Source organism: Nomia melanderi, chromosome 11 (genome assembly GCF_051020985.1).
Source record: "Nomia melanderi isolate GNS246 chromosome 11, iyNomMela1, whole genome shotgun sequence".
NCBI classification, from domain to species: domain Eukaryota; kingdom Metazoa; phylum Arthropoda; class Insecta; order Hymenoptera; family Halictidae; genus Nomia; species Nomia melanderi.
The window spans coordinates 3,408,757-3,435,627 of NC_135009.1; the positions used below are offsets into that span (position 1 = coordinate 3,408,757).

Genomic DNA, 26,871 nt, shown 5'->3' on the forward strand with positions numbered 1-26,871 from the left:
CATTTTCGTGGTTCCCTTAATGTCCCATTATCATTTACGTGTCACCCGCAACGTTATCGACGCAATATTAGAATAGATTGTAGCGTTTACATATTATATGTTAACACCGAAGAGATATAGGATGGACTGGACATGCAATGTGTAAATTTTTGTCCCACGACCGGAGGATTACGTGATGCCTAACCGTTTCCGTGTCACTTAAAACCTTACCAACAGAGTACAAATAAATACAACTAAATAAATAAAAAACGTGTTCCTTTTTATTTTCTTGTCTCAACATAAGATTTATTTATATACTCGTAATTTCTTATAAATTTTAATTAAAATGTTAAACATAATTCACAATTTCAAAATACAATACAATATGGAAAACAATATGTTACATATAATAGTATGTTGTAATGCAATATGAAAACGTACATAATTTAATTGCATAATACATTCGACGAATTTCTTATCATTTGCAACAAAGAATTACAAGAAAAAATAATTAGAAATAAAGAATCCTACGGTGGATGATCGATGATTTCTTCCTGGAAATTAAATCTAAAACATTAGATCGTACATTAAATATAATTTTAAACGTGGAGTTGTACATTCCGAACGCAAACTACGAAAGACAGATGGAGATCTGTTTCATCAAATCTCCCCTCCTTAACCTAACGCATCTTAATATTAATGCAATTAATCCTACTCTCTCGGCAGCTGTCTTCTTTCTTGAGTCTAAACCTAATTAAAGAAGTACAGCGTTATTGGAAATATGAGACCAGAGGGAAAGAAATGATGTATTCCGCGGCAGACGATCAACGTCTTCTTTCGCAACCGTAATGCTAACTTAATTTACCCTTAGCGGATAACTTAAATTGTACATTGGTCACAGTAGTGAAGGGACTGATCAAGAAAGAAGTCCTTGATTCGTAAATGAGAGAAATTAGAGAAGAAGATTCCTATACAATATATAGGAATCCAACACTGACTGCCGCACTGGACGATGGCGCGAGCGCCACCGATAACCTTTCGAATCGGTATATTGATGTAGAAGGACGACGGAACTGGCTGATGTAACACACGGCCCAATTCATTTGCATAATACATGACTAAGTGAACCGGAATAAAGAGAGAAACAAGCAGAATGAGTAAGTTAATTAAACTAAAGAATAATTACACGGCGTATTTTAACGTGGATCATACAGTTTTGCAGCCGATCGATTCAGTACCATCCTGGATAGGAACTACATAAGTAAATACTCCATCAGCGATAACATTAGTTTCCAAGTACACCACTAATAATTTATTTAAAAAATGGAGAAAAATTCTGGTGATGTTTTACATTTATGCTTGCTAAAATATAATCATTGATAAGAGAAGAATAATAATTATTTTCAATTTAAAAGAATTCAGTAATATTTATGCTAGTTAAATTCTATTTAAAATCTTCACCATAAATCTACCACATTACTATAAAGCAAGGGGTTAGTACAAAATTCTTTCTACGAGATTATGTGTTTGTTAATAACAATATATGTATAATAAATAATAATAAATGTAAAGTAGTAGTTTAAACAGTAAACAATAAACTGCGAATTTTCATGCATTTATAGAAAATTTTAAAGTTAAAGTTTACACGGAATGCACACAATACGTAAAAACATAGGAGTATGAACTATTCAAATCTTGGTGCTGTTTTACAATGATTGCTAGGCAAAACAATTTTCTATAGCCTATTCTATTTTTCTAATTATATTCTGAAAAGTTTTAATTTGCACAGGGATCCACAGTCTACTAATACTAATAAATAAATAAATAAATAAGTAAGTAAATAATAAGTACATTAATTACAATAAATGTAGAACAATAGTAAGGTGCAACAGAATCATTACAATACAAGTGTACTAATTAAAAAATTTGTATTAAATTAGCTATAAAATTACTATTAAAAAATAGTATCAATCATAAAATTACTATTAAAAAATAGTATCAATCAGATTATTTCAAAATAATTGTGAAACATGTAGAAAATAATGATAGCCTTTTGTTTTTGTTTTAAATAAAGGCACTGGAAATAATAAGGATCGTATGCAGCCACTTTGACTGCAAACAACCAACATTTGGTACCAAAAATTTGTTGGGCACATCAAATTTTGGAATATTATTTTACCATTTCTTGAATTATATTACATAAGAGGTAAAATTTACAATGGCACTGTGACAATGTTTCTGAGGATATATTGCCTCTGTAGACTTAGATTTGGACTTATATTCAGTAAGCAAATTTTCTATACTTAGTAAAGATATTCTCATTATATTGCTTCGAAACTAAAAATTCCATATTTTTAATGAAAAAAAAATGTCATTCCCTATATGTAATCGATTGCTTAACACGTACGAGACCACGATTACATTTAAAATACCCTTACTGTGGACCGTGCTTTTCTTGAAATTGTTTTACGCGATATGTTATTCATATAATTTGTAAACATTTAGAACATAATAAATAAACCGAACAGAGCACTTTATATAAGAGTCATATGTGTCTGATATTTTAATATAACCAAAGCTACAGTAGAGTACATCATACGTCAGATATATATGTATTAATGCTAGAACAAAATGACTGTTATCGGTTTCTTTATTTGGCAATTATTAACACTAAAACTATCAAGCAATTAAATTGACTTCTTGAAATTCCTCTATAGAAACTCCAAGAATGCATCTATTTAGATTTTAATTGGTTTATAATTCAATTTGCGGAATGTTAAATCAAATCCTTTAATAGTTTCTCCGAGAAACATCTATTATTTTTTTAATAATCGCAAAAAGAAGAAATCAGAGATAGGTTATTTTGACCCGTTTGGTAGTTTCAGTGTTTATATCTTTGAGGTATTGAATATTCGGAATGATTTTGAAAATAAATAGTTTCACTTGAATATCATAATGAATGTCTGAAGAAACTGAAAACAATCTGCTGTTACAATTTTTACAGGGATTACATATCAATCGTATTAAATGCTCGGTAGTATTAGTGTTAATATTATCATAGACGTGTGTTAATAATATAGATGAAGATGATGAATTAATAATGCTAATAAAGAGTAATGATAGGATAATAAATTATCGGTTATAGGATAACGATATTTTTAAACACTTAATTTTTTCGATATTTTTTCTTCCTTTCCAGTTAATTTTTGTGCAAATAACTTTGGGGGTTTCAAATGCAATGCCGTCGGTGGAGTTGATGTTTAGTCACGTTCAGGTTTTTTCCTTGCTTTGAAAGGAACTGTCTCCAAATAGATTTTCGTTAAAGTTTCTTTGGAAATGTGAAGTAGAAGTAGAACTAAGGTTTTTATATTATTCGAAGAACGTCGCGCATTTTTTAAAATCGTCAAAATAGAATTTTTTCTTCATTGATTAACATCATCTGTTCCGATTAATTAATAAAATTTTCTTTTTAATTCAGAAATTTGTAGTTATATTTGTTGTTGAAAGCAGAGTCGATGCGTTACGACAGAATTCATGGAGTAAAACTGTGACAATAATAACTATAACTAATTGCATTATTCTGGATATTACGTAATACTACTATTACTATATTAAGTAAAACAATTTGAATTATAACGTAGCTACTTACTTTGTTCATTCTTTCTAAATTATTTACACTCTGCCACCACCGAAGAATATTTTATTACGAATGAACAGTACTGAAGAAATGTATTTGTCTAAAAGAAAGTATGGAAGAGAAAAGGGTGAAACTGAATCAAGAAATACGAAGGGAACGAAAGTTTCCTTATACTTCTTATAGCAGGAAGAGGAATTTTATAAAACAGTAATTAAGAAAGTTGTTATAAAAGTATGAAATGATTCCAGGAGAGAGGAAATCTGTACTGGATTATTTGGGACTTATAATGTCTTATCATTACAAATTACGTAATTATCACTGCATGTATGTTTTACAAGTTCTACGACGTCTAGCGTAAAAAAAAAATACAAGATTTTCCAGAAATGTGTACAGTACCTTCGAGTGTCGAAGATTATTTATGACCGCAGAAACTGCATCGAACATCAGTCGATTATATAATTTTTCTTTCGAAATTACTTAGTTTCACTTCTATGCAACATTCTTTGATATTACCGATAATTACGAAACGTTCTCGAATGAATTAAAACGGGACACCCCGTATACGCTGAAAACAGCTGTTACGAATAGAAAACAAATCGTTGTCGGTGCACGCGTGTAAAAAGTACATTAACACGAAAGTCGTCAGTTCAGTAGATTGAAGAGCAAAAAAAAATTCAACGTCTAGGAGAAAGTTCTTGTCGATTTGCTTGGTTGAATATGAAGGAGAAGTCAAAGATTTCCTGTATCTTCGTCGGCATGTCTCTCCGAGAAAGTGAATTATCAGATCTGTTGTAATATCGTTTTTTAGTTCAGAATTCTAACAATCTTATAATGACTCGAATTACTTTACGAAGTACTTTACAATAAAGAACAGGTAATAGAAAATCAGGTATTTGAAAATACTTCAATCAACGACCACAACATTTTAATCTCTACTTCGAAGCTAAGGAAGGATTGAAAATAATACTTGAATAAGGTAAAATAGGATTTATTATTTACGAACACTCTAAACACACACATGGATTACACACTAAACGAAGATGATGTGATTTCACGATGAAGTCGAGATCCCGATGCGGGACATATTAATTTTGAAGGCTTTTCACGGCTTTTTGTCGTCATCCTTATACCAATCCTCACTGTAACACAAGTAAAGAATTCAGTTTCTACAATTTCTCATCCTAACGATCGCTAAAGTTTTATTTGGCACTTCTATTTTCCTGTTAAAAATTTAATTTCCTGTACGTACCAGCCGGGAACATTCTCAGGCGCGTCGCATCTTTGCTGTTCTTCATTATAAACGGTGCCGTCGCTGCAACCCTGTTCGCGTGGCGTTACTCCGTTCAAGCAAACGTAGAATTTCTGACAGTCGTCTGGATGAGCAAACTTAGGATGATCAACGACCATTCCTCTAGTGTCTACCTGACTTTCCTTTGGACACTCGAAGCCATCTTTCAACTTCTTGTCTACAACTCCACAACCCTAGGAACGGTATTGTAAGCGCTTTAATTATTCGCTTAGAATTAATATAATACTCTGCGTTTTCAAGTTAACGTTTGCACATTACCGATTCCGCATCACTATTTGCACATAGTGCTAAATAGCCAATTACCGAACTAATCATTATGGGTCACACCATTGAGCAATTATACGGTGCTACGTAATTGTTATAATTGCGAACTACTAATATGGGAAGCACCTGAATCAAGTAACAATGGTTAGGAGTGGAAATTAAATTGTAATAGTAAATAATATGAAATTAATAGGACAACATATCGAAGAACACATATACACGAATTTAAACAGTTACTAATAGCTTATTAAAACGAAATAAAAATAAATCCATAAATTAGCAACTTCTAAAAAATTAGACTTTTTTTACACGTGATTTATTAAGTATGCTTGCACGTACTTTAATTAATTACCATTGTATCTTTCAGATTTCGTGATATTTATAAAGCGACTTTTTATTTATGTATACCTAAAAAAAGAACAAAATAAATGTGTATAAAAATTTGTCAAAAAATAATAGGGCACAATTTAGTATTGCTGAAAAATGAAAAGGACAAAGAATGAAATTACTTATTAATTGTTAATAGATTGAACTTCTCAAAACACGGAAGTTCTATTGCAAATAGCTTAAAAATTACGAAAGAAAAGATTATTTTGAAGAATTGTACTTATATACTGCTACGTTGTTCCCTGTGTTTATTAATTAAACTATTATTATTAAACTAATAAACTGTCTTTTACGTTTTAATGCCATATTTACGAGCATTTATTGTACAGTTTGTGCTACGGTCCTTAGAAAAATTGATATTCGTTCATTTAGAGTTTGGAAATCACAGCTTCAAAATTAGAAAATTGGGATACATACTTGCGTAACTGTATCAATCAAAATCGACCCAAACATTTACCAAATAATGTTTATAAAATTCAGTATGAGTCAAATTAGCTCGTTTCGTAAATCTATTGTTAACACTAAAACTACCGTGTAGTTAAATCGACTGTCTGAAATTCCTCTATAGAAATTCCCAGAATAAATCTATCGAGACTGTAATTGAGTTATAGTTCACTGTGTGTACTGCTAAATCGATTTCTTTAACAATTTCTCAGAGAAACATCTATCATCTTTTTAATAATCGCAAAAAGAAGAAATCAGGAATAGGTCATTTTGACCTGTCTGGTAGTTTTAGTATTAATGCTTTGCACTCGTATGTTATGCTGGAAATGACAATACAAATTTGTTATAATTTATTTGTGATACTTTAAAAAGTATCACATTTAAAAGGTTATAAAAATTAAATCTCATAATAATAATAATAATAATAATAATAATAAATAAATAAAACAAATATAAAACGTTGAATTCTACGGCTGTAAATTACTTTAATTCATTTTCCTAAAAATAAATACAAGTTTACACCTAACAACATTAGAAATAAATCGAGTGCAAAGGGTTAAATTTCGAATATTTACCTCGCGACCTGCGCTGTCGGGCCAAACGCAGGTTCCGCTGTACTCATCGAAGTGCAAACCAGTGGTACACGTGATTTCGATCGCCTCGCCATCGATGCAGTTGTAAAAGATGTTACAGACGGATGAATCCGGATGGGCAAAGAAACCGTTTCTTCGCGGACACTTCTTTGTCGGTTGCGGTGGTTCTGTGAAGGTCGAACATATAACGGGAATGAAAAGCACTTTCGCTAGCAATCGTCACTGTATCTTGTACATCAAGGACATTAACCGCAAAAGCCATCGGCACGGTAACATAACCCTCCATTTTATTCTAGATAATATATTTTTAACGCTCGATATGAACATTTCACGAAAAGATGGTTGCGATAAAATCCTTCGACAGTATTCACGCGAGCTACCAGTCGAAAGTTAGAAATCGGTTTATGAAAAAGTGAAAATAGAAATGTGCGTTTTAAGGCACAATAAATATAATTGTGTGAATATAATTTTAAATTGAACATAAATTTATTGAAAGCGAGAACTAAGAGTTTTAATAGTTATCTTTAAAGTATTATCTTTGAGTTAGAAGGAAATCTGTCAAGCGATATAACTTTATTGGAAATTGGTGAAAGGGTAACAAAATTTTACTGAAATTCAGTGAATGGTACAAGACAGGTTTTAAAGATAAATTTTCAAACTAACGCTAAAATTGTAATCTTACGTAGTTCGAGACGGTCCCCACAATCCACATTAAACACGTGATCGCATTTGTTGACCTTACGATTTAGTGGGTCGAAAACGAGACCATCTGGACAGAGTTTCTCTGTTCCAACGCCGTCAGCACATTCGTAGTATTTGTCACATTGTTTCGGATCCTCGTATTGACCATCTTTGTTGGGACAATTAAATGCTCCATCTACAATATTCAGTATGTATCGTATAAACAAATTTTCATTATCCTTTCAAGATAACAAAATTTTAAAATAGTGATATTTACTTTTACAGCAATAAAAATCTTCGTTGATCACGATTACTTTTGAAATAGTGATATTTCATAATAATGAAATTTTTCATTTATGACGATTAATTAAAAACAGTGATATTTACCTTTTCAAACTGAATATTTCTACAGAATAGAAAGTAACCAAGTTCAAAACTTAAAATGAATGTTTTTCTATCCTTCTGAAGCAATAGTTCAAAGGAATGTTACGAAAAATTGTACAGAAAACTATTCTAATAAAAAGAAAATAGCTAAGTATAATATTCTGTGATAAATAATTGTCTAATTGTATTAAAATAAATGATTAAATGGGAAAAATAATTATTCCAATTGTTCTTACATAAATTGTTAGGTACATAAATTCTTAAAACTTGGGGTTAGTTAACAAAGCAAAAAATATGGTACAAAATTTCTTACAAAGTTCTATTCTCGAAAAAAAGGAATTTGACATTTCATCTTGCAATTGATCATTTTTGCGGAAATTAAAGTTTTTTATTTTCAAATAAAAATGGCAAACAATAGATATCACCTCGAAGGGTCATATAAGAGTCAATGTCTATTGTTTGCAATTTTTATTTCTTACGGGTTCAATTAATGGCTTTGTCGCATAGTTATTAAACTGAAAATAAAAAAAAGCATTAAAAACTTCAATTTCTGCAAAACATTCAAAAATCACTGTACATCAAGTTCATACAGGTGAAAATATCTGAAATCGAATTACATACAGCTTTCTCGATTTTCTACAAGTCACGTTTACTTGTTATTAAGCGTCGCCTAAAAAATTCAGTATACAAAATCTCTTGTGAAATCTATGGAAGAACTAATGTCTTATATTCTTCACAAAAAAGTATAAAAACTAAATTTCGTAAATACCTTAACGACACGATTTACATTTACATTAATTCCCACGAAATTTCAATGATTTCACCCGAAACCATTTTCTCCGTGGTATAAAAAGAATACCAGCGTCAGTAAGAATTATTACGTTACAATAGACTGAAAATTTCATTGCGGGATATTTTTCACCGTATTCGATTCACTTCACAAAATTCGAGAGCCCATAGGAATACGAAACGGGAAAGAAATTTCTGAAATTTCTCCGCGTTACATGCGGCATTTACCGTGTAAGATATACCGGAAATCAATGCCACGCTTCAAGAAGCATATAAAGTAGCTCAGTGAAAAGTGTGATAGTGAATGCGAGGTGGTCGAACCCGCTCAACTTCTCGTCCCGTATCTCTCGAATAGTTCGACCGCGATCGGTATTGTTTTGTTTCTTTATGTAATTTATTGGCTTTACATATGTATAGAGACGATAACTAGAGTCGGATACCTTATGCAACCTTCCGAGCCGTAGATCTGACATTTACGCTTTAGAAAGTTCGGTGTGACTGTCGCTTACGCACTCTCCGCGTGAAATGAATACCTTCGTGGCAGCGATACACCGCCAAGGAAATTTAATTTTTTCCCTTTTCTTTTGCCACGGGATGGACAACGGCGTACAGATATTCAAATCGTTATGAAATTTCACCGGTTTCCACGCGATTATTACAATACCGGAAATTCTATTACATTTTAGAAGCTGTCGTGGACCGTGCCAGCGAGTCGGGAGAAAGTACCGAGTCTGTTCCAGTGAAACCGTTCTTTTTCTCCTTACCAATTACAATGCACTATTTTTCATTTCATTCGGTACATAGAAACTTTATACTCTTACAACATCGTCATGTACATCAGTGAATTGATTAAACATATCGAAAAATGCAATTTTTCACTATTGCATGAATTAAGAGGATATTTATATAGAATGTCTTAGGTTTTATAAAATTTATTGCTGAATTTTTTCAGAGTTAATTAGAGTGATAAGAAGCGGTAATATATAGCATTAAAAATGATTTCAATACAATGTCTTCTCTATTGGACAGTTCTCATTTCGAAAAGAAACATTTAAATATTACGAAACTTCCAAGTAGTCAGACGTAATACAAACGAAAAGTTTTCTAATGTAAATTATAATATATACGTTAACAGAATAATATAATAAAAATTCTAAATTGCAACTTCCATTTGCACAAACACAATTTCGGATGGAACTAACATAATACCAGTATAATTAGCATATTTTTCAGAAATACTTACGCGTCGCCGCCACGACAGCTAACAGAATTACGAACGTTGCTCTCACCATCTTAATCTCCCCGGTTTTTATCAGATACAATGAATATCACGCAATCCGACGAGGATTACCCCGGTCACTGGACACTGAAAAGAATTCGGAGAGTAATCGATATTTTTGGTTCCCTTTTGAAATGCCGTCTCCGTCGCGAAACACTGCAGCTCTTCGGCACCTCACCACGAGGGTATACCCCATTGGTCCCCACTACATCGAATGATTCTTCCCCACTTTCACGCCGCGTTTTCATCGATGGATAACTGTCTGGAAGCAGGATTGATCAGGGGACCCACACGCTTTTACTCTTCTTTCTTTGTCTGCGGCACGGCGTCCGGTTATTCAGCTTCCTCCTCTTCTTCGCGGCGCACTCTCACCTCACGTCCTTCTCCATTCTTCACAGATAAATTCAAATTAACGTGATCTCCGCGAATGATCGTTGCGGTTTTCCAATGTTTCGAAATGGAAATCACTTTAAGTCTAATGAGGATAGACTTTTTCCTTCGTGTTCTTACGCGGACAATATTATTATCTGATCAAAACATGTTGGATCGTTCACGCTAATTGGAATTTCGAGGAAATAATAAATGCCACGGTATGGTATTTTGTGATTGCCGGATTTGCGTTATTGGAGTACGTGTGTTAAGTTTAATTTTACCACACCGTTCGGACGTTTTTGAAGAGAAAAGCGAAAATCATTGATCGCGAAGCAAATGATCAAGGATTATTTAGTTTGAGTTTTATTCTTTGAATTGCTGAGGATAGGTAGATTGAACAATTATTATTTTACGCTCTAATTAACTTATAATTTCAATAATTTATCAAATTAGTGGTAAAAATATTATGTCTTGTAAATGTTATTTTTGTTAGTTACTCCACCGCAAACTTATTTTAACATTTTTTTTATGATCCGGTAATTCAATTATCGATTATTTTGTTGTTGACATTTATTAAACGTAAGAATTACGTTTACAATTTATGCAATGAATTTAATTACTTACATTTATTAAGTGTATTTCTTTTCTTAGAATTTATAGGTACATTTTATGTAAGATTTTTTATTGTAGTTTTGATCAATTTAAAATGTAAGATTAATTTGTGTTAAAAAATTCTTGCAGCAATTGTGAAGTATGCATCTTTTTTAGGTTATCATTGTGTTACATAAAATTGCTTCGAGTCAATAGTTATGAAAGCGATACTAAATTAAATTTATCACCTTGAAAGCCTCGCGTCGCTAACCCACTGTCCGGACAACTAGATTTCGGAAGCGTATCCCGTGAAATGTGAAGAACTTTCAGGCTTCTATCACTTTCACTCCTCACGGGAAAATTCCCGTGACAACACGCGATTCGAATTTGTTATTAAAGCGAAAGAAAAAGTAGTATTCCTGTGGTAGTGTTCATGTTAACACAAATAAGCAAATCTGTTTATTTAGAAAACGTTAGATTGCGAGATTTAAATACAAAACATAGCAGAAGTACAAGATTGCACTCAGAACTACTTAATAAAAAACTTCTACGAAATCTAACATACATAATTCTAAATATTTGTCACTAATTATGAATATAAAATATTTTTAATAATTACCATCTTTTTTTGTTCTAGTTTTAAAACCTTTCATTTAAATTTATAACCTTTTATTTAAATTCGTTTAATACATATATAATCTCCTGTCCCTCAATTAACAACCACATACAATTTTGCCATTTCATCGTGTTTCTTCATTGTATCGACAAAAAATAAAGACAATTCTATTAAAATTGTTTTATTCTCCAAGTGATGTTTTAATAAGTCAATGCATATTAAAATCTACATATGAATTTATCCTTAAATCTACGTCCGTTTGGTGGTTTTTCTTCTGCTAGGCCCACCAGTGGGTTTCGGTTTCGGCGGTGGATTCTCTAGTGCATCTAATTCCTCGTCAGTCAGCTGGCCTTTGTACCAATCTTTGCTGTAATATTAAAAAATCCACATTTACATAAATAAACTGCATATCTATTCCTTGCAACACTTATAATTCTTGTATGAATGGACAAATTAATTTAATATCGTCCATTTGGTATTAAAAATTACCATTCCGGTATTTTTCTTGCCCAGTCGCACTTCCCAGTCCTTTCGTCGAAAGCTTGTCCTAATTTGCAACCGCTCCTTCTGGGCACTTCGCCGTTCACGCAGACATAAAAGTATTGGCAGTCCTCGGTGTCAGGATATCTGGGATGCGTGGCGGCGATCGCCTCGTCGACTTTCGGGCAAGTGAAATTGAAAAGTTCTCTAGAACCGCAGCCCTTCTTCTGCGCTTCGTCGGGCCAATTGCAAATGCCAGTCTTCTCGGAGAAGACCAGACCGTCCGGACAGGTGATCATATTGAACTTCCCTTCGACGCAGTAGTAGAACGTGTTGCATATCCGGGGATCCTCATGAGCGAAGTAGCCGTGCATCCGTGGGCAATGCGGGGACGGCTGTGGTTTCTCTGTATATATAATTTCATTTATTTCGATTCTTTTTATTTTATCGATTATGCACTTACTCTATAATATATTGTATCAGAGTTGTGGTGAAGATTTCAAATAGAATTTAATAAATATAAATATTATTCAATTTATTTGAATGGAAATTATATATTATTCCTCTGTTATCAATGATTACACCTTAAAGCACACGCTGACATAGAGTAAGACTGGAATTTTCTCTTATTTTCAATAAATTATTAATAACAACGTAGTTAGATCGATCACAGTTCAGAAAGAAATCATAGGGCAAGGGGTTAACCTTTTACATTCTAAATCATAGTAAATATTTTATAAAATTCATCAATAAATCAAATCAACGTAAACATTTACAACGTTAATTTTTTAACTTCTTTTTTCAAATTACTCTTAATGGTATATAACCTTAATTAATTAATAGTATAAATATATATATTTAGGGATTGTTTTTATTCTGATCCATAGGATTGGAAGAGGTTGACCCATTGACCTACAACATAGTGTCAGACTCGTGACGAAAATTTTAAACTGAATTTGGGAAACCCAAATTTTATTTATTTTTTTTTAATATAAATTAAATAATACTTTTCTATTATCAATCATTAACCTTTGAAGTAAACGTAGACATAGAATAAGCATGAAATTTGTTTCTTTTTCTAATCAATTATTAACGATAAAGTTGTACGAATCATAGTTAAGAAATAAATCATAGGGCAGGGGGTTAACATTACATTATATGTAATATTCTGTAGTAGGATACGAATTTTATTTATCGAAGAATACTTACGTAATTTCGGTCTTTTCGAGCAATCAATTCCGAAGGGCAGATCGCATTTTTCGTGTTGAGGGCTGAAATCGTTGAATACTAAACCGTCTGGACAAAGTTTCTCGGAGACTCTGCCGTCCCTACAATCGTAGTACTTGTCACATTGTTCTAGGTCAGGAAAATAACCGTTGGGTTCAGGACATTGATCCTGAAATTCGTCTTCGTCGTATTCGCCTTGCTCCTCCGGTGGAGCCGGCTTTTTGTGCAACGCTGGTAACGCTACTTTCCTACGGCTTTGCTCCGCTGCCTCTTCTTTTCTCGATAAGGAAGTAACAGCACCTGAAAAAGTCACGGAGTTAGTACGATGTTACTCGAACTGTGACCTTCGTGTGCTGAGTAAATTTAAAGAGCGCAAGAAATAATTATACGTATCTTCTTACATTCCGAAAGTAACAGCTGTCGAAAATTGATCATAAAAACTTATTTTACAATGAATTATATAATATTTTCATACAATTCTTAACACACTGATCATACGTCAATCATAAATAAGAAACAATTAGATTCACGTCTAGAAATTGAATTTTCTAGTGATGTATTAAGTGAATCAAATTTTTGTTCAGTTTCAATTATATTCTAATTATTATTACTACTGCAGCAATCAAAGATTTAAGCAATGTCGAAAAAACTGTGTAGAAAATTTAACAGTCACGCGAGTAATAAATTAAAATATATGTATCATATATCTAGCTTAGAATGTAACCATTAAAATATTGTAATAAATACCGACAAAATAATTTATGTCATGTAGAACTAAACGAAAAAAATTTGATTAACTTTTACAGTAGAAATTTTTATTTTTAATATAATTTTAATTAAAAAACGGCATAGTTTTTGACATTATCGTTCTATCAATAAGAAATGAGAAACAAACATGATTTAATAAAAACTAAAAGAATTATTAACAACGATTAATGACAAACAATAAATTGCAAAATCTAGTAAATTCGAAATCGATAAATACAGTTTGCATAAGTGTAGATATAACGGAAGTAAATTTTATGCGTTAAAAAATAAAAAAGTTAATAACTACAGAATAAACTACATTTTCGTTTACTTATTTAAAATATTAGAACCACTTAACCAGTTTTTAAGAGAATAAAATTCAAGTCTGAGTTCTTTACATTGCTTCTGATATACGCAATTTATAAAAGAAAATAAAAAGTAATATCTACTGTTCTCTATTTTTTTCCACATTAAATTTATTTCAGGTTTTCTTTATTACATTATGTTATCATTACTTCATTTCAACAAGTAGAAGTACTTTAGTATTTTCTTTCTTAATTAATTCATCTCGATCAGTTTACAGAAAACTATATAAATTTTTCATTTGAAATTATCATATTGCATGGTCAAGGACTTCGCATCTTCCCTAGTAATTATATAGTAACTAATTAAGCAGTTTCCCTTAATAAAAACCTTATTAACACATTCCGTACTGGTAACAAGAAATCTCGTTTTTATATAAAGACACTTAACTACTCAAATTTGCTAATTACCACAGCATTTAAAAAAATATTAAATTTGATTTGAACTGATTATGTATTTAAAATATATTACATGACAATATGATTTGATTTGTTTTATGAGTTTTTGTACGTATAGTGATATAAGTTGATCTTACTGAAAATTGTCATCCGCACAATGCAGCTTTCTGAAAATTAGCCGGCACGTAATGTGTTAAGAACGAGAACAACTTTTTCAACGGCGGGGGTAAAAATGCAGATTAACAATTCTAATTTTATTGTTTCTCTATAATCACACATATACATTTGAAATATAATATAATACACCACCTATTCTTTTACATTTTTCCACTAAGAAACTTCAACTTCTCTTCCCATGAAGCACACTAAAACCCCGTACAACGCGATTAAAAAATTTCGTATTAAAGCAATTGCACGTTCACAAATCTTGCATTAAATTCCCTTTTTTTTACCAGTCCAATTTCTTCCTCTGATTTTAATCCTGTCTTATCAAGAATTCCATTTTTAGTTATTTTTCAATCACTTTTTAATTGCATTATTCTACTGTAAACGATCCAATATTTTCTAACATAATGTACACATACGAAAAACTACACGCATACGTAAATATCACATATCGTTCAAAAATACATATAACGCAATAAAATACGTAGTAGAACCGGACATCAACCAGAACCCAACAATACAAATACCCGGTACACGGTCAATAAAAACAACTTCGGGCATTAAAATTCCGCATGAAATAAAAGTGGTATCACCAAAAGGAACTATATGATTTTCATACGTATAAAATGCATCCTGTTATATTCGAGCTCCATAAAGAAGTTCGATCGCCGTTTCCATTATTCAGGGAACGTTATTTGTTTCGGCTCTAGCTTAAAAATAAATTTTATTTGCCCTCTTTGCCCCCCCCCCCCCCTTCCTTTCCCGCGCAGAAAGAAGGTGTGGCTATCCAACGCGCACGCGATTGCGTCGGTGGTCGGGAATGACAAATGAATTTCGAAAAACGGAAAAAAAGGGAGGCGAAAGAGAAAAATAGAAAGAGGTAGGAATAAAAACGGTGAACGGCAAGAGAGGGTCAACTAGTCGGAGTATTTTCAAGGCGGCACAGCACTGTGCTGCTGCGCGGCGTCCTGCGTCCCTGAATAAAACGCCGGTCGTACGTAAACGCCGCGCCGGTCGACCTCGCGGACGGAAGAAAGCGAGAAAGTGCCCCGACTCCCGTGTATCCGATCGGCCAGAACTTAAATGTCGTTTAATCATTCGGACCTGTTAACTTTCCAACACTACATTGATTCCGATTAATTTTTGAGGGATCCGGACTGGTTTGCGCGCGATGCAAATCGATTCGCGGAAATGCGATTTTTCTTACCCCGACGATTTTTCGTACGGTAAACGATTAGAAAAATAAGAAAATGAGAAAATATTTTGGACACAGATTATTATAAAAGTTTGGATGAATCCAAATATAGATTCAATGGGACGAACGAAAAATCGTGCAACGCCGGAGATTCTCGTAATTGGAAAGCGAATCCGATTAAACGGGCGGTTGATAAATATTAAACAATTTTTTCTCTTCGTTCCTCGAGCTAGGCGTCACCACGTGGACTGGAGAAATGAAACTTTCTATAGAGGTCTAAGGCGAACTGATTTCTCAATAACAAACGATGGCGCAAGTTCTTTCGCAGTCGAGAATCCGTACCCGTATCAAATACATCTGTGCGAATCATGAATGAATCATGTTGATTTTTGTAATTGATTCGAGCAATTCGCGCGAGTATTCACACAAAGTGACTTCCATATTGTGTGTTTATTCTTGGGTACAGCTGTTTTAGTGAGGCCGATTTACTTTAGCCGATCTATGAGATAAAATCGAGAGAAATTCAGAGTAACAATACTGGAAATGATACGATCACTGTTAGAACTATGAGAGAACAATTGAAACGGTAGCTAAGCCTACATCGTTGCCATGAGCAGTAAAACAATAAGTCGGCTAAAGGTCATGTTCTCAGTCATCGTGCCACTTTTACTTTTCAAAATCCTTTGTAAGCTTCTACTATCGAATGTATTAATATTTTACTGCCGTTAGTTCTTACAGTTATAGCACAATCGTTTCAGCGTGTAGAAATTTGATTGTAAAATGTATTGTTACGGATATAAGTATTGAGTAATCGTTAAATTATTCATTTTATGAAATTACTCACCAAGACAGATTAGCAGACAAAATACCTCCGTCCTCATCCTGACGGAGGGTGAAAACGACTGGAAAGGGAATTAAGTGTGATTTTTATCTTGGAATCAAATCACGGTTCTTCGAACGTGAAGGAATTGATGACTAGAGACTACTGGGCCCCATCGAGAGGGTCCCAGAGCCTTATATGCATCCCCCACTTTTCCATCGGTGGCGTTACAACACCCAACAACCGCGTAGAAGCATAGGTAGATTCGTTGCTCTTGTGCATACGCGCATCGAACAGGTGATCCGTTAATGATGCATCGACTTAATAGTACATCATCGAAGAGATCAATGTTCTACATTTACTTTTGTGGTGTCCCCTACACGTATCTTTTTAAAGCAGGATTTAACACTTGTTTTAATTAACCAGTTAATTGCGTTCAACGAGAATACACGTCGTCTTAAAACACAACACGGTACTAACATTTTCAACGATGAATTATTTATTTTTTCAGATGAACGAGTACTTCTTCGGTATATATTAATTACAGCATTCAATAATAATATATTTATTATAAGCATTCAAGAGTAACTATTTATTCTTAAAATAATTTCGAATATTTATTACTCTTAAAATATTAACAATTGTGAAATGCACAAATGAAAAGTCGTCAAAATAACGGGTGAGATAGTTCTGGTGTTAATCAGTTAACTGCATTTGACTAGTATACGAATATATCATTTTAAAACGCAAAATGGTACTAACATTTTTAACGATGAATTATCTATTTTTCCAAATGAACATATAATTCTCCATTGTTTCGCTGTCGGGTTTCGCTAGAATGTATTATAAATACTTTTTCCCTCATTTGACGAGTATACACTTTATTATTTGATTTTATTACGCGCACAATGAGCAATTTTTCAATCTGTATTCTACACTTAATTGGTTAAATAGTCGTATGTACTTAAACTTTGTATATGTATATTTTGATGTATTTTTAGTGTTAACACTTTCACACTGGCATGTATCACCGGTGGTACATAGCTAATTTAGTACATTAAAATAAATCAACATTAATAAGTAAATTATTTATCAAATTATTCATTTACATTTACCCACAATTAACAATTAAAGTAAGAAAAATGGAAACGTAACAAGAGAATCTACTTCAACATTATTTTTGGAAACATTATTAATATTATGATCTATGATTAAATGTATAGAAATCTATCCCGACGTGAATGCGTTAATAAAATTATTTTTGGATTTTTCATAGTTGTAGACTGTAATAACCATACAAATCATCGTTGCCAGAAATGAATCGGTGACTTCTTTAACACCTTATTATTCTTCTATTCATTAAAAATGAATACTCTTTTCACCTTTCATTTAACAAACAAAACAGAAATTTTTGTGATATTGTGATAATTTTAATGTCGACAATTTCCACAAATATGAAGAATAATTTTTTAAGAAGATAAACAAATGTGGTAGTAATTTCTGAAGAAATTGTGATGAAATTTTAAAAAGCTGTGTCTCTAGAAAAAGTTTTGTAAACAATTTTAAAATATAGCATTAGCTATTTATTATTCTTGTTCTTATATTAATATATTATATCGTAATATTAATATTCGTAATATTAATAATCGTGATAATGGTATATTTTTGACAATGTCAAATTGTTAACATTCAGAATGGTCAAAGAGCTCGCAGTTTTCACGATTGGCAATTTCTTCTGTATTCGTTGCAATGTTTATTCCCATTACGTGCATTATTTTCATTGTTGAAATAAATCCTTCATTGAATATTGATACAACGAAATACGTTGCAATATCGCCTGTTTCTTTCTCAATATGAATGTTTCAGTAAAAACATTTATGTTAATGGGCAGGACGATCCATTGTTATTTAATTTAAATTCACCGAGCCACCGTTTAAACAAATAACTGATAATTAGTATAATAATACTATGCAGTATTTTTTTATTTAGTGATAGGATTTTCTATGTCTGAAACTAAGATTAACTTGTACGTTCATTTTACAGCTCTTCATGCATGATTATGCACTTTAATTCAATGTGTAATTTACAAAATTGTTTATATTTTCGATGGTTTCGATACAAATACTCGACTGTTTCATTCAACAAACAAAATAAAATAAAATAGAACTTTTTTTTCATGTATAAGATGTTCAAAGTACAAATATAAATTGTAAAGTGCAAGAGTAATAAAAAAATAATTATCTAAATTACTAAGTACTGTGAATAATTATTTATAACTTTACAGTTCAACAAATAATATAAAATAATGTTGGCATTACATTTTTAATAATATAAACATCGAAAAAAAATTTTTTAAATTGATAGTTTTATTCTTTGAGTCTCCATAACCACAAAAATATTACAAAACTTTTCTTCGAAAAATCATTGTTTCGCATGCTTGTACATTCTCGATATCTTCCATCACAAATGGAACGCCAACGGTTCACACGGGAACAATCGTGAAGCAATTACCTTTCGAGACTTCATTTGAATATTCCTTAATAAAAATTCAATTATACAACGGAAGAATCCTTTCTATAATAATTCTCCTTTTAATCTACGTATCTTGCACGAAGTTAATAACACGTTTCCCTGTCCCACCATCCTTCAGGATTCTTCCTGATCCAAAGCTTTCGTAGCTCGTCGTAGATCAAGATAATTATAGCGTACGGTACATGCGGTAGCCACCATTCTAACTTCAACGGGTAAGTCCTGAGGATCTTGTCCATGTACGGCACCTAGCAGACGACGCAGGCAATTATTATTTCGAAAAGTATGCCGAAGTTGAGGACCCAGTTATGCATGCCCTGATAAAAAAGAGAGTTCCGCCGGGTTTTGCAAATCACGACGTTGGCCACTTGAACGATCACTATGCTGACGAAGAAAGCGGTATGGCAAGTGTGTTCGAGAATCTCGCGTTGTTCGTACGTCCATTCTTGGCCGAAACTGTCTCGCAAGTCGTTCACTACGACGCTGTCCCACGCCGAACGGAGATCCAGCAATTTACCAGGTAGAAAACTGTGTTCCGCCATTATAACGAAATGGGTGAAGAAACCAGCGCAGGCTTTGATTACACCGATTTGACCGTAAGCCATGAAAAGTAGTTGTCTATTGACAAGGTGATCTACATGAAGCACTGAGGGTTTTCTGAAAATTCAATTGCACCACGAAGTCACCAATGTGAATGCGTTGTTTGTTTTAATTTGATTTAGTTAGATTTTTGTTCATTTTCTTTATTTCGTTTAAATATTATAATATTTCAAAAGTAATATGATATTAATAAATAATAATAATAAATAATAATATAATATTAATTTTAATTGTATAATACGCGACATGTATTTGTTCGATAACAACTGAACTAATAATTGAATTGCAAACCTGTTTGTAAATTCAAATTTTTAAGAATATCATTGAAAAATAGATTTGTGGTAAGAAATGGATTTTTATGACAAAGATTACAAAAAGCATTACACTTTGGATATTTTATATACTTCCTCATAATGTGTATATTTTATGTAATTTTGTCATTTTTTATGTTTGAATTTTCTTATAAACGCATAAAAATCTACAGCCTACTAATGATATTTGAACCATTTTTTAAATAATATTATTGACACCTGATCTTGATGTCGGATGCGGACTTCTCATATGCCAGGGAAGCAGCAGGGTACATATCTGTGCCTAGATCTATACACAATACACATATGACGCCTACAGGCAAAGGAATTCCAAGAATGATGAACGCCAAGAAGGGTGTTATCTCTGGAAAGTTACTGGCCACAATATAAGCGATACTTAATTTCAAGTTATCAAACAGTCTTCGCCCTTCTTCAATTCCAGTAATTATCGACAAGAAATCATTGTTTAATAGAATTGTCTGAGACTTGCCTATTTACGTCTGATCATAATGGTATTAACAAATCAGATTAGTCGCATAGATGAAACTTATTTTGTTCACTTTGTTAAATTAATTTATTATCTATAAAAAATTTAGTATCTAGAAAAATAATCGATATGAGCTATTTAATATGAAGGATATTTAATACCATTCCATTTTTCATATAGAAGTACGTAAATGATGTATAGAACATATTTCATAAATAATAAACAATAAAGGAATAAAGTGAAGTTAAACAGAAATTAATGTTCCCAAGTTTATCATTTGTACAAATAAATGATTACGTTATACCACCAGTAACTTCTATTGTAAATACCAAAATATTGAGGAATAATAATTAAAATTTAATGATGACATTAACGAATTTCAGAGATCTGGCATAATTATTACATATAACCATACTAAATATTCGCTACTATAATTATATAATTATATATAATAATAAATTTAATATTTAACAAACTTAAAATAGAAGTATATAAGATATTTACCTATAATATTATATTGGAACGAAAGAAAGTATCATCGCAATATTCATTATGATATTTCTCGTTTTACTAATCGTATAAAATTAACTATTATTGAAAATCTTTTTTAAAAACTTGTATAAGAAATTCTATTGTTAAATTTTCGAAATACGAGACAACAATTGAACATTCTCATTACTTTAAACCTTAAAAATGTTAAAATTAACGTGAAGATTTATATGATAAAAACACCTGAAATGCCCATGGCGATTCCAATGTCGGCCTTCTTTAATGCCGGCAAGTCATTAACTTCATCGCCGGTGACAGCTGTAATTAAATGTAATCTTTGGCAACTCTCGACAATCTAGAGCTTATGCACGGGCGACGTTCTCGCGAAAATTATCTCAGGATATTTCTTTATAATCCCGTCAAGTCCTTCCGGTTCAAGATCCTGTAATTCGTTTCCTGTTACCACTATGGAACGTTCGTATCCATTGTTACCATTTTGCGAGAAACCATGGGTAATAATGCCTACGTATTTCGCGATTGCTCTGGCTGTGTCAGGGTGATCACCAGTTACCATGATCACCTTGATTCCGGCGCAGCGACACTTGTACACTGTGTCTGGAACTGTTGGCCTCGGGGGATCCATCATCGAAATCAGCACAATCTAACAATATAAAGTGCCAAATTGCTTATGCAAAGTGTTATAATTCGTTAATTAACTAGTATAGTGTGCTAATAATAATTATCATATCACAAATTTTCACTTATCTAACAACTTATCTAACAACAACGGACTGTCACTGAATGCATCATTAACACGTTCCGTGCTACCATGAATTTCAGTTATATTTTGCTTATAAAATGTATTGACTTTTTAAATAAAATATAAAATTATATTTAAATTTTTGGTGACCTTTATATAGTTTGATATCAGTTCTTTCCGTTTCCACTACTTTATAACGTGTACTGCTATCCGTGATCGCATGTCTTTTAAAAATATTTTCTTAGTAAAATTGGCATGTACCATATGTGATACACGCAACATTAAACGTGTTAATAACGACATTATTTTGAATAAAATAGTGGTAGTATACTACTTTTCTGATAGAAATAAGCTCAAATCAAAGGTGTATGTATGGTAGCATGACATGGTTTTGAAGTTTTGTCAGATATTCAACTACTAAAACAGTGTACATTATGTGTGTCGAGTCTGAAGGGGTTAAAAGTACTATATTGTAAATTATAAGAACAATGTGTGCAAGAAATATTTTAAGGAGAAATGGAAATTTAACCTTTAAGTAGTCGAGTGGAGTGTTTCTAACATCTCACGCTTACTTTTCCAAGTATAATGCGGCTTAAAATGACTTGCACTTGTCTAGTCTTCCCAGTACATTCGTAAATACATTAACCCCTTGCCTTATGATTTACTTCTTAACTGTCATCGATACCATTACTTTTTCGTTAATAATTTATTAGGACAAGAGGAAATTTTCATGCTTATTCTATGTATATGTTTCCTCCAAAAGTTAATGATTGATAATCGAAAAATAATATTTAATTCATGTTTTTAAAAAAGTAACACTTAGATTTGTTAAATTCGACTTAAAATTGTCTTTACGAGTCTAACAGGATATTGTAGGTCAAGGGGTTAAACCGTTTTATCATAAATTTTATCATAAATTCATTCTTGTAAAAAGACTTTAGTGGAGTGTGTGTATCATTGCGGAATATTCAAGCTTCTGTCCCTGAGGCGCCAACATTTCCGACGCATCTTTATGTCCTTTTCATTTTCTTAACACTTTAACATCCGGTCACGTATTATCGATTACTAGGTATTGGAAGGGGAAATTCACATATTATATTTTTTGCAAATTACCGTAACACTAAACTGGTTAAGCGGAAATATTTGCAACAAATCACTATAAATTAAGTAAACACCGCAAACTGTTAAATGTGCTAGCAACAATAGATTACCCCGATCATTCAGGCAAAAATGTCTTGTTTCTTACACATACAAATGTTTGTTTACCGTGAGGTGTCGTAAACACCCACCCCAACACTTACGTTAAAAAATTTCACCCGCCTACTTAAGAGTTAAATGTGCATTTATGATACATTACTTTTAAGTTAATTTCAAATAAGATGACAATATATTCTTTTAAATTAGTATTCGTTTGTAACATGTATTTAATTATTTAATTATTGTCAATATTTGTTATAATTACGTGGATCATAAAACAGCATGAAAACTTTAGAGATTAAAATTTTGACGTATCATTCATTAAAATTGGTTAATTATCAAAATCAATAGTGTGTGTGAATATAGAGGTATTTATAAACAAATTTATTTGAAAAGTATAGCTTTGTTTTAATATGTAGACAAAATTATGTAGACGAAAAATATTGTAAAAGACGACTTAAAGAAATTTAAAGCATTTAAAGTATTTAAAGAAATATTAAATATGATCATGAATTAATGTATAATTAGTGAAATTCTATTTAAAGGGAGGATATTACTTAATAATTTTAAACCCTAAAAAATTAATAATAGTAATCTTATTTGATATTTTATTAATAAAACGTAATTACACCTAATTTATAAAATAACATAAGTTTTTAATGGCAAATTTTCAATATTTACATTTAAGATAAAATACTTCAGTCGATTAAAACGTAATTCATATACAAAAATTTTCGAATTACTACAAACAAGTAAATTTTCTGTACTTTGTTCATCCTCCAAGTTTTAACAAAAAATTATTCCAACCTCAAGTTACATCTAAAGATTAGTAAAAATATTTTTAATAAATTATGAAAATGGTATCACCACTCTTTCGTTTCGTATAAATATTTTGCAATTTTTCCATTTTCCAAATTTTATACATAAATCATTTTAGTTTCAAAACATGATTAAAGATTAGAAACATTCGAAGTGAATTATGAAAATGATATTACCGCGCTTTCGTTTCGCATAAACGAAATTACTAGTCTCAGATTCTGAAGAGGAAAGTTTGGAGGATCAGCTTTGAAGATGAAACCCGGCGGGAAAGCAGAGGCGGGAAGATCACGATCAGCGAATCCGAGTACTCGTTCGCCATTGTTCGCGAGAATATAACAAGATTCTGTATAAGCTTTCTTGACTTCGTCATCGAGCGCCCTGGTCTCGTTACCGAACACTAGGGTTGAACACCGTTCGAAAACTTTTTCCGGCGTGCCCTTAAAAGAAATGAAATACCACTTGCTGCACATATGAACGTTAGTCTTGAACTTATTCGTGGAATTCAATGGTATTTCAAACGTATGGGTTTAAAATAGAAATACTTTCATTGTCTTTACTTTTTATTTCACCAAATTTACGCGTGAATGTACATTAACACCTTTGTACAGGTCTTACTGTAAATGTCTACACCTTCTTTCATCAGGACTTCTATACACTTTAGCAAGCCAACGTCAGAAGCATCCCCTAAGATTTTTCTTTTATGTAAAGGAGGTGGAGGTATGCCTTCTGATAAAGAAGCCCATTCGGCACGGTTGCAGAAACTAGCCACCCCTTCTAAGTTACGAAACCCAGCTTTCTCGACATACTTCATCCATCTGTCAGGCGCCATGATTTCTCGCAATTCGCCATTATATTATATGTGCTGAACTTAAAATGAAAGATTGACGTTTATAATAATATTGGAAAGCATTAACACTAAAATTACTGAGCTTTAAGTAGTATGAGTTAAATTGAGTTATTAAAATTTCTCTATAAAAACTTCAAGAGTGCATCTTTTGAGTGTTTAATTGATTTACACTTCAATTTACGTGGTGCTAAATAAATTTCTTTAATAATTTCTCAGAGAAACATTTTTTATCTTTCTAATAATTGCAAAAAAGTTGCAAAAAATTGCAAGAATGGATCAATTTGGCCCGTCTGATATTTTTAGTCTTAAGACACAAGTAAGTTCATGTATAGTTGAAAAAATTTTAGGAAAACGGAATATATGAATATATTTATTAACAAAGAGCATATTGACAAAGTTAACATTTACTTATTTGTATGTATTGTAGAAGGCGTCATACAGATGATATAATTGAAGAAGTAATCTACTTATTTACAAAAGCAAAACGTGAGAAACAGATACAATAGAAATAGAAGAAAATAATAAAATTTGGAAGAAGTTAAATTCGAAAACTTGTTTTTTAACGTGTTGAACTTCTAATCGTATTTTTCGTTAATTATTTTGATTTATATCAGTATTGAAAATAATAAATAATAATAATAAATAATAAATATAATATAATAATTATAAAAAATAATAAGTATAATATAATAATAAATAATATAATAATAATAAATAACAAATAATAAATAATAAAACTATTAAAACCGTTAAAACCCAAATTCCACAGTATTATCATCTATCATTTACGAAATAAATATTTAAAAAGGTATCCAAATTATCCTTACACATTCTTTAAAATTAAGAAAAGTAAATTTCTTTTTTAGGTAAATGCATTAAACATAGGAAACATATTAACCGAAACATTCCTTAACTTTTGTTAGCTAGTGTACACGTTTAAACAGAACAGCTAAGGGAAAAAGGTCCGCCTATATTGGCAATAACAAAGCAAACTTATAATCATTTTATTTTGCATGAGTGTTTTTGTTTCGTCGCTGCAAATAACCGCGGAGCATCCTACCTCTTTAATAGCTTTGAGATGTTTTACGAGACAATATTCGTTTGCCATTCGTTTGATCGTTAGAATAAGGCTGATGGTCATGGTGGCTTGCAAACCTTCCGGTATATTTGCGACTATAATATCGATCAAAGAAACAGTCGAATCGACTCAATTGTAATCCGTGGTTGTCGACAAAATGAAAAAAAGTAATCCGAGGAAAATCGCCCAGGTTAAGATCAATTTCATGAACCGGTGCATCTCGCAGGAAAGCGGCGTCGGTCTTGGTGTCAATTTTGAAGTTAATTTGACGACTCTGTCCATCACGGTCTGATCACCGCAGGCAACCACGACGCCTTTTCCGGTACCTGTTGTTTAATTAATCAGACTTTGAGAAACGCATTCCACGAATAACTTTCGACATTATAGGAAGCAGATAAGAAACGATTATGCAGGCACCCCGCGTATTTCATCATACCTTCCACTATATTAGTCGAGAAGAAAATCATGTTCTTCGCTTCGAGAATGCAGGTCGCTGAATTTATGACCGCAGTTTTTAGAAACCGAGTAGATCCGCCGATGATCGATGCGTTGTCGACTTTGAAACCTTTATCGCAATAAGAATACCTTTGAGGACTTTGGTGTCTAATTGCAAAAGACAGATGCGAAGAAATACCATGGAAACGTGAATGAAAATTCATTTTATGGATTATTCGCAATTCGCTTTACAAACGGAATCGGCAGTCCATCGCGCGATTAGAATAACTTGCTACGCAAGTGTTTCACGGCTCTGTAAATTGGATTTATAAAACACAAAATCAATGTGATACCTCGAGCGTTAACGGAGAGAAAGGCGAGGACTTTTTTCTTGGGAAATAAGAAAGTTAGGTCTGCAACTACAGCAGATACGAATTTACCTTGACATTCCAGGATCCTAATGTCAGCGGGTACGCGGTCGCCAGTTTCTAAAAGGACAATGTCCCCGACCACTAATTCGGCTATACACAGTTCTTTTTTCTCACCGTCCCTCAATACCGTGGCCCTTTTTGGGACTATTTGTTGGAATGACTCCATGA

The 26,871-nt window shown here is 32.2% G+C and overlaps 3 protein-coding genes across 3 annotated transcripts; all 3 read right to left on the reverse strand.

The window, feature by feature from the left end:
- Positions 1-4,660: 4,660 nt before the first annotated feature.
- On the reverse strand, positions 4,661-9,914 carry LOC116435182 (protein obstructor-E). The gene is made up of 5 exons (XM_031994490.2): positions 9,711-9,914; positions 7,296-7,490; positions 6,596-6,780; positions 4,866-5,098; positions 4,661-4,755 (listed from the first exon to the last, which is right to left on the reverse strand). The coding sequence occupies exons 1-5, from the start codon at positions 9,757-9,759 to the stop codon at positions 4,719-4,721; spliced, it is 699 nt and encodes a 232-aa protein (XP_031850350.1). The 5' UTR covers positions 9,760-9,914; the 3' UTR covers positions 4,661-4,718.
- A 1,450-nt stretch (positions 9,915-11,364) lies between these two features.
- Positions 11,365-16,883, reverse strand: Cpap3-b (cuticular protein analogous to peritrophins 3-B). The gene is made up of 4 exons (XM_031994495.2): positions 16,745-16,883; positions 13,015-13,332; positions 11,815-12,211; positions 11,365-11,692 (listed from the first exon to the last, which is right to left on the reverse strand). The coding sequence occupies exons 1-4, from the start codon at positions 16,779-16,781 to the stop codon at positions 11,575-11,577; spliced, it is 870 nt and encodes a 289-aa protein (XP_031850355.1). The 5' UTR covers positions 16,782-16,883; the 3' UTR covers positions 11,365-11,574.
- A 2,452-nt stretch (positions 16,884-19,335) lies between these two features.
- LOC116435166 (sodium/potassium-transporting ATPase subunit alpha) lies at positions 19,336-24,741 on the reverse strand. Its single transcript, XM_076372219.1, is given in 5 exon segments — positions 19,336-19,906; positions 20,380-20,660; positions 21,378-21,797; positions 24,119-24,374; positions 24,491-24,741. Coding segments are annotated over 5 exon segments (1,779 nt in total).
- Positions 24,742-26,871: the final 2,130 nt, after the last annotated feature.